The 14,324-nt window shown below is 39.5% G+C and overlaps 1 protein-coding gene across 1 annotated transcript in view; it reads left to right on the top strand.

The window, feature by feature from the left end:
* Positions 1-504: 504 nt before the first annotated feature.
* Positions 505-14,324, top strand: part of ZSWIM6 (zinc finger SWIM-type containing 6) — a gene marked incomplete at its 5' end in the record, with an annotated part of 123,945 nt that continues 110,125 nt past the window's right edge. Inside the window, one exon of the mRNA XM_080804337.1 lies at positions 505-612. Within this exon, the coding sequence (XP_080660463.1) occupies positions 505-612 (108 nt within the window). The remainder of the gene's footprint in view (positions 613-14,324) is intronic.

Raw genomic sequence — 14,324 nt, 5'->3', positions numbered from 1 at the left:
TGTCACTCTTGTTCTTTTTGTGTTTGGACCATTTGAAGTTATGATCTCTTGAAAAAAAATGAGTTCTAAGAAATAAAGTTTCTTGAGAAGATTGAGCATTAAATAATATTGTTTTAATAAAATGTTTTAGTTTATTTGCTTGAAAAGTAACATTGCTTTAAGGGGGGGAAAGTGGGCCGTTTAGGGGGAGCATGTGTGTTTAATTTAATTGCCTCTTCAGCGATATTAAAAATCGGTCAGTTGTGATTTGCTGCAAGAATATATTAAAAACCCGTAGGAGACCGAGTTCGGAAGTTTGCTTTGAAGTTCTTGAAAAGAAGGGGTTAAAGGTGTGATGCAGGTAAGGAAGGGTTAAGGACATTATGCAAGCTGTTTAGTAAAAAGGAAGTGCATTACAAAATGCTGAGCTCAGGAGTCTGGCTGCCAGCCAAGCCTTTGCTTTCTTCACTACAGCTGAGGGCTTTCGAAGCTTCCCACCAGTGGGTTTGTCTGAACTGTTTAGGAATGCGGCCGCGGTCGCCAGCTGACGTCAGCGCCGCCGGTTCAGCCGCGGGCCAGAGCCCGGGACTGACAGCGCGGGGAGGCGGGGGGCCGGGACGGGGCGTGGCTTGCGTGTGACTGACAGGGTGGGGGCGAGGCGGTGTGTGTGTGACTGACAGCTAGGACAGGGTGGCGCGCGGAATTGCGGTTTCGTAATGAATACTAAATTCTGATTATTTTCCGTGTGGTAAGGTGGAAGACCAGGCTCTGTATTGCTTCTTTTTAAATAGCAAAAAAAAAACTAAATATTTGTGACTTAGATATAAAATTGTCAGATTTCATGGGCTATTGTGTTTGTTTTGTTTCTGAGAGAAACAGTAAAAACTGCGGTGATTTTTGATGGTGGAGGGGCTAGAGAGATGATTTTTGCTGGATAATGAGGTTCTTGATTTTTTTTTTTTTAAACTTAAAGCCCATTAAATTTCAGAATTGTAGCAGAAAGCAATCGTATAGGCTCCCAAATGCAGTTCTGTAAAACAGGACACCAAAAAGAAGAAACACCATGTGGAAAATTGCCAGAGTTGGATACTCTTCTATTACAAACACCTTTGGGTATGATAGGTTTGGGTTATTGTTGCTGATACTTAAGCTCGTGAAAAATGGGGACTTTTTCCTGATGACATCTTGCAAAGATCAGGTTTAGTGCTGCATTTTCTCCACTTAAATCCTGTTTTCATGTGGTTAATTTCAATTTTAAAAACATATGTATTTCTCAAAAAGAAAACCCCACATTTGCATTTCTTGACTATTAAGTATATCATTTTGCTTAGTTATATTCAAGAGTTTTGTTCTTAATGAATATGAGTGAGATTCAAGAATGCCAGTTTATTGACTTTTTGTGGTATATGTGGGGCTATGAAAGGTGTCGGTGGTCAGCATGGAGTGAAATACAACTTTATAAACAAGGGTCTAAAAGGAGCTGTTAAACATGGTGGAACGCTTTGTTACTTGACCAGGCCGATAGGGAAATCTGGTTTGAGTGGCTACCAGAATTATCTAGTGTAGTTAATTTAATTGAGTGGCTTTGAGTAACTGTTACAGGGGTCTGAAATTTAGAAGTTTATTATTATTACTTTCATTCAATACAGGTTAGAGGTTAGAGCCTTTTTTTCTTTTTCTTTCTTTTTTTTTTTTTAAGTAATCTCTACACCTGGCATGGGACTTGAACTCACAACCCCGAGATCAAGAGTCATATACTCTATCTACTGAGCTAGCCAGGACCCCCGAGAGGTTTTAGCTTTTCATGAAAGGAAGCCTTAGGTGTATTTATCCTTCTTGTTAAGAGGCTGCTGCTGCATGATCTTGATCATTTCCTTAGGCACTGATGGCATTCACCTTCTGGAGTCAGTCACTGTGACTTCACCTGTGTGTAGCAGCTCAGCAAAGGCGAAGCAAGCCTGTACACCAGGAGGAAACAAAGCAATAAAAAATCAGGACCTTCCCTGGTGAAAGACAACATACTTAGCCCTAAATTACTCAGAGTCTCAAGTGCTCAGCCTTAAATTGGCAATTCCAGAGAATTTAAGATTGTTCTGAGTTTGTGACTAGTATCCTAATAATTTATTTTCTTTTTAAAGCATCAGGCTATACAGGTTAAGGACTTGTATATCTTTTGCTGATAATAATAGATCTTATGCAGGTTAATATAGAAATACAAAAAGATGTAAAATATTCTTCTACATTAGATCCAAATATTAAGGTTATTTCATTTAACACATGGAATATCCATAGGAATATTGGGCTTATTTAACATTGCATTTGGAAAGAGGTTATGAATTCTTGCTTAGTCACCAATTATATGACGTCATCCACTCACTTTTGATCGCACTATGTCTTGGTTTCATCAGAGGGAAATGCTTGATCTTAGTTACCCCTCTTACTAGGACTCGGGACAAAAAAGGTTATTATCAAGACATAAAAGTTCTGAGCAATTATACAGTATGGTTGGGGCCCCTAGGCAGCAGAAGAAATGAGTCCTTCGTGATCTCCATTTTTCTGCTTGTCTGAAGCACCCAGCACTGTTGTTGGGAGGCCCTCGCTGGGCTGCCCTGTGTTCTGGGAGTGGAACCTGACTACTTTGAGTGTGGATTTAGAATTAGAGTTTTCTTTTTTGCTTTTGCAAAAATAATTATCATTTTTTTCATAGAACCTCTTCAAAATAATGGCAAAATTCTTGTCTTTTCATTGAATAAGTCTGTATTTGGACTTTGTGGAAGAAAAGTATGACCTAGTTAATCAACTGCTTTTTAAGCTCTGTTACTAAGGTGAGCACATTTTAGGTTATAAAGAATATGAGTATGGCAAGGTTTGCTGTGCAGCGGTCTTGATGTTATTGAAGGAGGAACCCCTTAATTGGAAGCTTTTGCCTAAAACTGCAGTATGTTTTTACCACCCAAATAGTATGATATATTTTAGTGATTTTTCAACCTTGTCTTTAGTAAGAACACTTTAAAATTACTTTTGCCTAGTTAACCCATGTTTTAAAAGATATTACTTAGAAACACATTTGCATTTGTAATTACTGTGTGTTACAGTGGGGGGGGGAACCCCAAAGGCATTATAGCAGGTAATACTGAACAGCCTCAAATAACCAATATGACCATACTGAGTTAATTGCAGCCCACAAGAAAATAAAGTGAAACTGTTGCTAGCCATGTAGCTTATCCCTGGGAAAGCTTTTAATTTCTGTTGGATGGTTTGATATTTGGGGCAAAACATCTAGATACTTTATAATTGTTTCCAGTGAACCATAGGGAATTGAGACTGGGACCCTTATACTGAGACTTCGTGATTGAAAGAGGAAAAACCTCACAAAATAAAGTTGAGCTACTTTTTGTGCAAGGAAAGAGCTGTTGGATAGGTCAGAGTTGAAACTATCATACTTCAGATCTGGCATCTTGTGTATTTGGAGTGGAGTGGGGGGAAAAGCAGCAACCCTGGTGTGATCCTTTGAAGACTGGCATAATGCTGTGATTTCAGTATGTTTCAGGACTTAAATTTATGATCTTCTCCTTTCCTTTCCTCCATGTCACGAAATAGTGATATGAAAGCATTTATTGTTTTATGTTATTTGAAGCAGCTGGGAGTAGTACATTTGTGTCTTAGTTCTGATTAGTGTTTTAACTATTTGTATATTCCTTTTATGGGCGACTACTTGGTTTTTATGGAAATGGTATTGTGAGGAGAGCAAGTTAAGCAGTGAAAACAGATTGTCAGAACTGGAAAAGAAGCACATTGTGCTCAGTTTTCAAAACTCCTGTTAATCTCTGTTTTGGTTCCTAAGAGCATTACTCAAGAATCTGTTTTCTTAGGAGTGTCCATATTGAATATTAAATTTAAAATGGTTTATTGCAAATTTCCCCTCTTTGAGACTGGTTTCATATATTGCTTTTTGTTTTGTTGTTGAAGGTGTTTGTCATTTAAATTTATTTTCTGTTCTCATTCATTCATTCTTCTCTCAGGTACTTTTAGAACAAGTGCTGTGTGCCAGACTTTGTCAGATGTTGGTTATATATTGCTGAATAAAAACAGTTCTGTTGTCTGATGGGTCTTGCACTTTGATGGAAATTCGACATAATAAAGTATGTGTGAAGGAAGTTCCTGATGGGGGGAAGGATCTGATGTGAAAGGAGCCAGCATTGATTGATGATGAAGAGGAAGATGAGGGGAGAGTGATGCTGGAATAGGGTAGGAGGAGGGGGAAGGGCAAAATCCAGTAAGGTGTTTTTTAAGGCGTGATACAGGGAATTAGCTTTTATTCTGAGTATAGTGGCAAGCCATCCCCTGGCTGCTGTGTGGAGAAGAGTTTGGGGAATGCAGGAGTGGAAGCAGGGCATCCAATAGAGAAGAAAAGGTGGTTGTCGGTGTGGTTCAGGCGGTATTAGCTTGTGCCGTTGTGGGCTGGTGGAGATATAAGTGGACAAATCAACAGGGTGTAGTTTTTGCTTTGAATACCTGGGTGGTGCCTGTTTACTGGAGGGGTTTGGTATGGCAAAGTAAGGGTATAGTTTGTCACCTAAGTTTGAGCAATTCAGCAGAGGTCCCAGTCACTCAGACTGAGATACTTTACAATAGGAGACTTCTGTCTTCTCTGTGGAAGGGGAAATAAATGGCAACAACCCCTGAACCGAGGAACATGGTGTGAAAGAACTCTGCTATGCCCATGAGATAGCATTGGAAGGTAAATCACACAAGACTGTATGTTTCAGAGGAGTGAGCCCCCAATACCTATTTTGATTATTGGATTTTGAAGCACAGTTGTTTTTGTTTGTTTGTTTGCTTATTTTTTGAATTATTTTTCTCGAAGGGATTTTAGGAGATTAAGGAAAAAGACATAATACAATAAAATTATAAAAGAGATAAAAAATAAAGAATTAAAGATATTTGCCCACTGATTAGTTTATGAAAATTAGAAATAGTGTACAGGTGTGTTTTTGGAAGAGTGTTAAAATCAGGACATTGTCCCACTCCCAATACATTTTTGTATTGGATAGAAGATTAAACAGTTGGTGTTTATCATATTTTTTTTTCCTTTCTGTAGAGGATGCTATTGACCTGTTCATGGTAGGACCTGCCTTTGATTTGTTTTTCTGGTACTATTATGTATAAACAGACATTCTCTTGTGATTCTTTGTAAAAAACTATTACACATTTGTGATGGAGCCACTTAATAAGTTTGTAGCTGTGGAACAGAACAAATAATGCTTCATCTGGCACTTTTCTCTAAGTAGTTGAGGTATACCTGATTATATAGGTTGGATTGGATTGGGAATGCTGTGTTTATTAGTCCAAGGTAAGACTTTCTTAAAGCTGGGGATATGGCAAATAGGGTTATAGGAAAATAGAACCAAAGACATCTAGTAACAGAAACAAAGGTGACTCAAAAGCAGAAACTACAATAAAAGTTGAGCCCTTTATTTCTTGCATTACACTAATCCTTTTCTTTGTTTTATTATATTCAAGCTTTAATCCTCACAAGAGGGTTGTGAAATAGATGGCACTTGGATCCTTACTATATAGGAGGAAACTGGGTTGTGGGGAGGTTATTACTCATTTAAGAAGATAGAGCTAACACAAGTTTGGATTCAAAGCCCATGCTTTCAGTCAGCTATTCTCTGGCTGGAACAGAGCCAACAGTTCCATGTTTCTGCAGGCTTCTCTGCAGTAATGTGGTACACAGAGAAGTTAATGTGGTGGACCTCAGGTAGGCTTTCACTTCTTAGTTCAGAGGCCAAAATGTATGAAGTGGAGTCTTTAATATAGAGGTACTTAGTATATTATGAAGGTGGTGGTGTTTTAGTGTCTGGCGCAGGAATATTTGGAATAGAAATACTTGCTGATTCCTGTATAAGACTGTGTTTGTTGTTGCAATGAATAGGATATGATAACTGGGATTGGCCACCTAAAGATTCTGGGCCACATTTCTCTGCAACTCACAAAGCTCACTGAGTTAGAAGGTACTGTCACTAGTCACCTAAAAGCATCTTTCAGTATGTGTTGCTGAATGAGCTTGAGTAGGTTAATGTGTATACTGTATTCTGCCTCAGAAGGAATAATTAGTTCTTTAGAAATTTTGTTCCTCTTTGTCCTCCTCCTCCTGTTTGTTTTAAACAAGGGAGAACTTTAAGGGCAAAAAGCCTTCATAAAAAATTTACCAATGAAAGGTAATGGGAGCTTAAGTTATTCAAGATAAGCTTATCAGGGCTTGGAATACCAGCAGCCTGATTTTACTGTAAAACCAAAAGCATAGATCATAATCTTTGTCTAACCTTCTTACGTGTGTGTTGGGAAGAGAAGTATGCAGATTGTAGGAATCACTGAGGACAGAAAAGGCAGATAGGAGTAGGCTCTCTGCACATGAGGTTGTAGAACAAAAGGCATTTCTTTGTTGCTCAGTGAGTCCAGATGCTGGGAAGGAATAAAGAAAAGGAAGCAGAAAGGCTTGGTTCTGACAATGCTGCTCTACTTGCTCATACCTCATGGAGGCTTTCTCAAGATGTGTTAATTCTGGCTACTCTTGGGATTTTCCTGTGAGTGAAACTTCTCTTCATAGAGTTTTATCGCCACCCCCCCCCAAGCTATGAGACTTCTTGAAATTATTAATACGAATTTTACATACTCCAGCAGTAATTTCTAGGAGCCATAGTCTCTGACACTATGCTGCTTTTGATCGTTTCTGTTGTGTGCTTATATACCTGTCAGAGCTTCTATACTGATTTTCTGGGGGTGTGATAACATACTGTTTCTTGATTCTCTCAGAAGCGGTGAGTGACCAGCAGGTAGGCTTTTTAGCCAGCTGATGAGGACCTCATGCCAATGAGATTAAATCAAGAGTTTCATCCCCATAGGTCCATACCCATGGGAGGTATTTAGTTAGTATAGCTCTGATACCTCCTTTGGCCTCAAGTAGCGCAAAAGCCCTAGCCTGCTGCTTTGCCAGCTACCATGCTTGGATTACAAGACAGAATTAATTGAAAAGATGTATGGTCAAAAATAAGTCAGTTCACTTCTCCAAAGAGGACATGCAGATGGCTAACAGACACATGAAAAAATGTTCATCATCATTAGCCATCAGGAAGATTCAAATCAAAACCACACTGAGATACTTACACCTGTCAGAATGGCCAAAATCAACAAGACAGTAAACAACAAGTTTTGGAGAGGATGTGGAGAAGGGGGAAACTTTTTACACTGTTGGTGGGAATGCAGGTTGGTGCAGCCATTTTGGAAAACAGTGTGGAGATTCCTTAAGAAATTAAAAATAGAGCTTCCCTGTGACCCTGCAATTGCACTACTGGGTATTTACCCCAAAGATACAGATGTAGTGAAAAGAAAGGCCACCTCTACCCCAATGTTCATAGCAGCAATGGCCACAATCGCCAAGCTGTGGAAAGAGCCAAGATGCCCTTCAATGGACGAATGGATAAAAAAAGATATGGTCCATATATACAATGGAATATTATGCCTCCATCAGAAAGGTTGAATACCCAACTTTTGTATCAGTATGGACGGGACTAGAGGAGATTATCCTGAATGAAATAAGTCAAGCAGAGTCAATTATCATGGTCTCTCCCACTTGTAGAGCATAAGGAATAACATAGAGGACATTAGGAGAAGGAAGGGAAAAGTGAATTGGGGGAAATCGGAGGGGGAGATGAAGCCGGACAGACTGTGGCCTCTGAGAAACAAACTGAGGGTTTTGGAGGGGAGGGAGATGGGGGGGTTAGATGAGCCTGGTGGTGGGTGTTAAGGAGGGCACATATTGCATGGAGCACTGGGTGTGGTGCATAAACAGTGAATCTTGAACACTGAAAAAATAAAATAAGTCAGTTACTAAGATTGGAAAAACAAAGCCCATGTAAAAGAACAGAAGTTAAGGGAAGTGAATGGGTGTGGAGGACATGAATGAGAATGATGGATAGAAAAGAGTCAAAGAGATAATGCCTACATTTGGTTGGATTAAGTGGAATTAGGTTGGGACTGCTGTTGTAGGAATGAAGAGAACAAGGAACTTACTGCCTGTCTTTGCTAAAGGGTCTTGGTTTGGTATATATTAGCTACATTGAGCAGGTTTAGAAGATTGCTAAACTAAAATTACTCAACTATGCCAACTGAATGCTGGCTAAGATTGCTTGAATTCAGTTTCCAAAGTTGATTTTTTTAGTATATATTGATCCAAGTTCCAAAAGAAAGTCTTCACATAGGTAGGAAAGCCATTTGTTCTTTTTATATGAATATCTGTCTCAAATATTGTTAGAAGTCATAGTATTTCAGTTTAGCATTGCTGAACACAGGAACTGGAAAGGCTGTTGAACAGCCTGTAACTGTGGTATGAGTAGAGTCTGAAAGAAATGAAAAGCAAAAACTAACCAGAAAAGGTCCATGTCAGTATGTGCTTTTCTTGGGTTGTTAACAGTATAATTAGATCTTTACCTCTTAAGAGTATACTTTTTTTTTTTTTAAAGATTTTATTTATTTATTTGAGAGAGAATGAGTGAGACAGAGCATGAGAGAGGAGAAGGTCAGAGGGAGAAGCAGACTCCCCAAGGAGCTGGGAGCCCGATGCGGGACTCGATCCTGGAAGTCTGGGATCATGACCTGAGCCGAAGGCAGTCGCTCAACCAACTGAGCCAACCCAGGCGCCCAAGAGTATACTTTTTATTTTGTGCAGTTAGGAAGGATTGTCTTTTTCTGTACTTAAAAACTGATATATTCAGAATTTTGAACAGTGGGTGGATTATTGACCTGTGATTTTTTTTTTCTTTAAGGATTTTTATTTATTTATTTGACAGACAGAGACCACAAGTAGGCAGAGAGGCAGGCAGAGAGAGAAGAGGAAGCAGGCTCCCCGCTGAGCAGAGAGCCTGATGCGGGGCTTGATCCCAGGACCCTGGGATCATGACCTGAGCTGAAGGCAGAGGCTTCAACCCACTGAGCCACCCAGGCGCCCCAGACCTGTGAATTTTTGAAGCTGATTGTACCTTTCATAGGTCTTGCTACTTAAGCAAAATATGTGACTTTTCTTAATAGGAGGCTCTAAGAAAGTCCTTGAGTCCAACTGAAAACCATTGAGGATATCACAGAAGAGTTGAGGTTTTGTTTTGTTTTAAGGATTTATTTATTTATTTTAGAGAAAGAACAAGCATGTGCATACGGTGGAGAGGGAGAGAGGGAATCTCAGGCAGTCTCCCTGCTGAGTGCAGATCCTGACTCCTGACTTGATCTCATAACCTGAGATCACGACCTGAGCAGAAACCAAGAGTTGGTCACTTAACTGACTAAGCCACCCAGGCGCCCCAAAGGAGTTGAGTTTTAAAAAGAAGTTCCTTTGAGGTGATCTAGTCATCCCATCAGTTAAAAAATGAGAAAACTGAGACAATGAGAAATTAAGTGGGTGGTAAAGGACAAAAAGTAGTCAATCAGAATGAAGACTCCAGGCCTTGTCTTGGAGGTCAGTTCTGTTATCAGCATCATTTAGGTGCTTTGAACGTGGATAAAGCTAAAGGTGTAAGAAATGACAAGTGCTTTTATTTATCGGACTCATAATCTATCTGGGGCTTTTGTAAGTGTCAGTATATATATATTTTTTATCTTAAAGATTTTATTTATTTATTTGGGAGGGTTGAAAGATTATATGTGTGAGCAGGGGGAGGAGCAGAAGGGGAGGGAGAAAGAAGGGAAATAATCTCAAGCAAACTTTTGCTGAGTGCAGAGCCCTATTTAGGGATCTTGACCTGAGCCAAAAACCAAGAGTTGAACACTTAAGTGACTGAGCCACCTAGGCGCCCTGAAAGTATCAATAATTTTAAAACAAAGAAATTGATGCCAATCTAGTCTGTTTTATTTAAATGAAACCTTTTTGTACCTAGCTAGGTGAATGAGATGGGGAGACACAGAAACAGATGTTTCAGAGGGAAGTGGTATGGATGGTAATGGAAGTGTGGATGTGATACTTTTTTTTTTTTTTTAAGATTTTGTTTATTTATTTGACAGAGATCACAAGTAGGCAGAGAGGCAGACAGAGAGGAGAAGCAAGCTCCCTGCTGAGCAGAGAGCCTGATGCCGGGCTCGATCCCAGGACCCTGGGATCATGACCTGAGCCGAAGGCAGAGGCTTTAACCTCCTGAGCCACCCAGGCACCCCTAGATGTGATACTTTACACAGACAAGTGGAGGGCCTGTTCTGTAAGATGTTACTTTAAATTCTTCTGTGTAAAGATACAGCATTATTACAGAAATAATACCTGATTTACTAAGATACCTTGCTTTTCACATCCATCAGCTCCTGTTTATAATTTAGTTGGTGTAGTTTCCATGCAGATAAGCTCTTCTTTCCCCCCAAGAAAGCTATTGTGACGTGTAGAATGGAGTTCCTTGCCCTTCATAATTGATGCTATCAACAGGCCTGAGCTTTTACAGTCACTCGTTAGATTTGGCTGACCAGAGAGTCTACAAAGATTGATGAAAGATTATTTTGTGATTATCTTTCAGTCGTGTTACTTTCAATGGTATCACCTCTGTTCTAGTTCCCATGAACCACTGCTGTGCTCTGGGCTTGAGATTTAGTTGATTTTCTTTTTCGCTTGTGCTTATATCTACAACATTAAGACATAAACATTAAGCACTTTGCTCCCCATCTTCACAGTCTAGAACTGAGATGTCCAATAAGTTAGCCACTAGCCACACATGGCTATTTAAATTTGAAGTTAAGTAACAGTAAAAGTTCAGTTTCCCAGTTAACGCATTTCAAGTGTACAGTAACCCCAGGTAGCTAGCTAGTGGTTACTGTACTGAACAGTTCAGGGGTGTAAGGACATTTCCATTGCTGTAGAAAGTTATATTAGATAGCACTCTTCTAGAGTATCATTCATCATCCATACAATGCAGACCTTTCAGAAAGCCCTTTAGGATGGTGGTACTAAATGGCCATTGCCCCCTAGTTGCGTTCATCATGAAAGAGGATTTGCAACAGATAATGGGGATTTTTCCAGGCTGGAGTTAGGTGTACAACTGGGTTAGAAGTAACCATGACTTTATTAATAGATTTTGTTAATAGGTAAATAGATTTTATTAATGGATTTTATTCATAGAAAATTGCAACCAGAAGATCTAAGTTGAGATCTAGCTCTGCTCCTTACTAGCAGTAGGGACTTCGGCTAATCATTTGATGTCTTTGAACTTTGGTTTCTTCAGTTGTGAAATGATCTATTTCATAAGATTCCTGAGAGTGTCAAATGCATTGGAAAGTAGTTGATAAACTATAAAGTCTCTGTAAGTGTATGGTGTGTACATGTACTAGGAACTACGAGTACCAATGGTGTTAATTTGCAGTAGTCATCTTTATGTTCTGTCATCTTGCTTGGAGGGCATCACACTGAACTGATTGATAAAGAACTAGGAAATAACCACATAAACAAGCCAACATGTGCTTTAGAGATCAGAAAACTACATAATGACGTTACAGGATTGATTTATGGACCATGTTAAAGTTGAAATGATACTAGTGCCCAGTATTCTTAACAGTATATCTAAAAGTTCTAACAAACATTTCACTTGCTTCTGGACCAATAAATGACTCATTTAACATCACATGGAAAGAAAGGTCACTTATAATAAGGTTTTTAAATGTTCTCTATTCAGAATTTTCTAGTGTTTTTACCAAGATACATCATTTTTCTGATCTCACAGGGAGTTGACACACAGCGTTCGTCATTATCCTTGTTATATAGTATGTCAGACAAGTTGCAGCCGTGGAATGGGGGCTGCTGGGGTATGGAGTAGGTACCGTGTCGGGAGTTGTTCTTTGGATCGGTCTAATTTGGTCACTCATTTTTAAGAGGTTGCTAGTTTATTACCTTAGATCAATAGAAATTAAGGACACGAGGCAACCTTTAAGCAAAGAATACACATAAAATCTTCAGCAAGTGATACTGCTCCAAATCAGATGGCACCACCCAGATGGTAAGTTCACTTTGTTTATTCCAACCCTGCATTCCACTGTCATTTGGATGGTTATCTATGCATTCAGTGCTGCACAAATTGTATCAGCTAATGAGCCTTCTGCCCAGAATCATGAAGTGAAAACAAGAATGTTAGAAACCAAAACATCTCATATGTTTAAAAGTTCAGCTTTTTGTTTTTATAAAATTTTACCCCAGTCCAGTACTGAATTTTGACCCTAGTGGACGACATTTTATCCCTCAAAAGCTCCCTTCTCCATGAATCTTTACTCCTTCCCTACCCCCACTCCCTGTACCCCACAAATGAACTGCCCTTTCTCTGTTTTTTAGAATTTTGCTTCTGCCTTTGTTATTACTAGCCCTTCGTCCTCCATTACTTCCTTCCTTTGGTGATGACAGGTTTTGAAGTAGGCAGGGTGCCTATGAGTTCAAGACTCCAGTTTTTGAAGGGCAAGGGCTGTCTTGAGAAAGAGGGAGGAAAGTTTGCTGTGCTGGCTCTGATGGCAGGCAAAGGATTGAGGGTGGATATTAGTTTGAGATGGACTTTAATATAAGAAATGTCTTTTTCTGTCTTCTGAAAATAAACTGTGTAAGTGAGCTGAGGCTAGATAACTACTTTATCAGGCATGATGTTACAGAGATTAATAAGATATAGGGCAGAAGGCTTGATTGGGTCCCTTTTTTGGTAATTACTAGTTTGGAGGGAGTTAGGATTGTATATAATGGGAACTTGAGGGCAAATGCAAGGGAGAAAGTCAAGACATGGAGCATATCTCCCGAGGTGGGGGAGTGAGAGGGAGCCAGGGCTTAGGCCTAGGCCTTGCCCAGAGAGAGCAGATGCTGATAGGGGCTCTTGGCTTTCTCTTCAGACACGTCAAGGTCCATTTTCATTCACTGCCTCTAATCTTGAGCTTCATCCCAGCGATTTCTCAGGGTCCTGAGCAGGCTTCACTTTGGGATTTGTCCTGGCTCTAGTGCCAGTAGCCTATCAATGCTATGAGAGCACTCTCGTTGGGGAGATAGTATAATATTGTGGTTTATGAGTATGGATCCTATAATCATAAGATTGAATCTTGACTCTTCTCTGCAACTTTCAGCAAGTTAATGCTTTTTTGTGCCTCAGTTTCCTCATCTGTAACTATAAAGAAATATCTGGAAATAATTACATATTTTATCAACACTCACACGATTGTTAGAAGCACCATTGCTTTACTCTAAGAAAAATACGCTGCCCATTTAATTATAACACGTCACATTTCAGGGAGGTTAAAATAGAGAAAAACCTACCTCTTAGGATCGTTGTGAGGAGTAAGTTGGTGTTTGCAAAGGACACTAGTATCTGATACAAAGTAAGGGTTAGGGGTTGTTTACTGTTGAACCTGTTCTATTTAGAGAAGTTAATTTAGTCATCTAGTCCCTGTTTATGAAGCACTGTGCTTGGAAGACATTGTAGCTCTAGACCACAATCCTTGCTCTTAGGACTCTTATATTCTAGTTTTGGAGAAACTCACAGAAAGAGAGAAATCCTCATGCAGCCCCCAAATTTGGAATGTAGTTCTTTGGGAGCAGAGTATAAGGTATAAGACTACCTTACACCTTATGGGGAGAGTCAGGAAAGGCTTCATAGAGGCAGTGGCATTTTAAGCTTACTCAGAAAGCTTAACAGACAGGCTCACCAGAAAGAGGAGGCCATCACAGGAGGATGGTTCACACAGAGGGAATAGCATGTATAAAGGCATAGAGCTGAGGCAGCATGACTGCAGAGTTGAGGGTGTGTGTATGGGGGTGGTGGTGGCAGCAGGTACATCTCAAGAGGTCAGCTCCCCAAGATTGCGAAGGGGCTTGTGTGCCAAGCTAGGGAATCTGAACTTTACGTTCTGTCCAGCAGCAAATGGGAGGATAACTGGGGGTTTTAAGCAGTGGAGGGATGTGAACAGAATAGCTCTTTTTCTCTTCTGTGTTGTTACCACACATTCATCCCTAGTGGAAGCAGGATCTAGTCAGCCGTGGAAGTGTGGAGGCTGCTTTTAAACCGTTCTTTGACACAGGTATCCCTTCTTTGTCACAGCGAGGAAAGCTATTGTTTGCTTTCCAAGGTTATAAAATGATAATATAATGAATTCCTTTTCTTATGATACTGCTTAAATACAAGCAATGTGTTTATCAGATTAGGTGGCAGAACACTAGAATGATGCATATAAACTTTTTATATTTAAATTTTAAAAATATAAAATTTATATTTAAATTTAAAAAATTATATTTAAATTTTTAAATATGGTTGTTTCCAAACTACAGAAAAGTTGTGCAAATAAATGTTATTTGTAAA

Source organism: Martes martes (genome assembly GCF_963455335.1).
Source record: "Martes martes genome assembly, chromosome: 5".
NCBI lineage: Eukaryota > Metazoa > Chordata > Mammalia > Carnivora > Mustelidae > Martes > Martes martes.
Note: the sequence above shows the minus strand (reverse complement) of the source record. Positions and strands in the feature narration are given on the sequence as shown.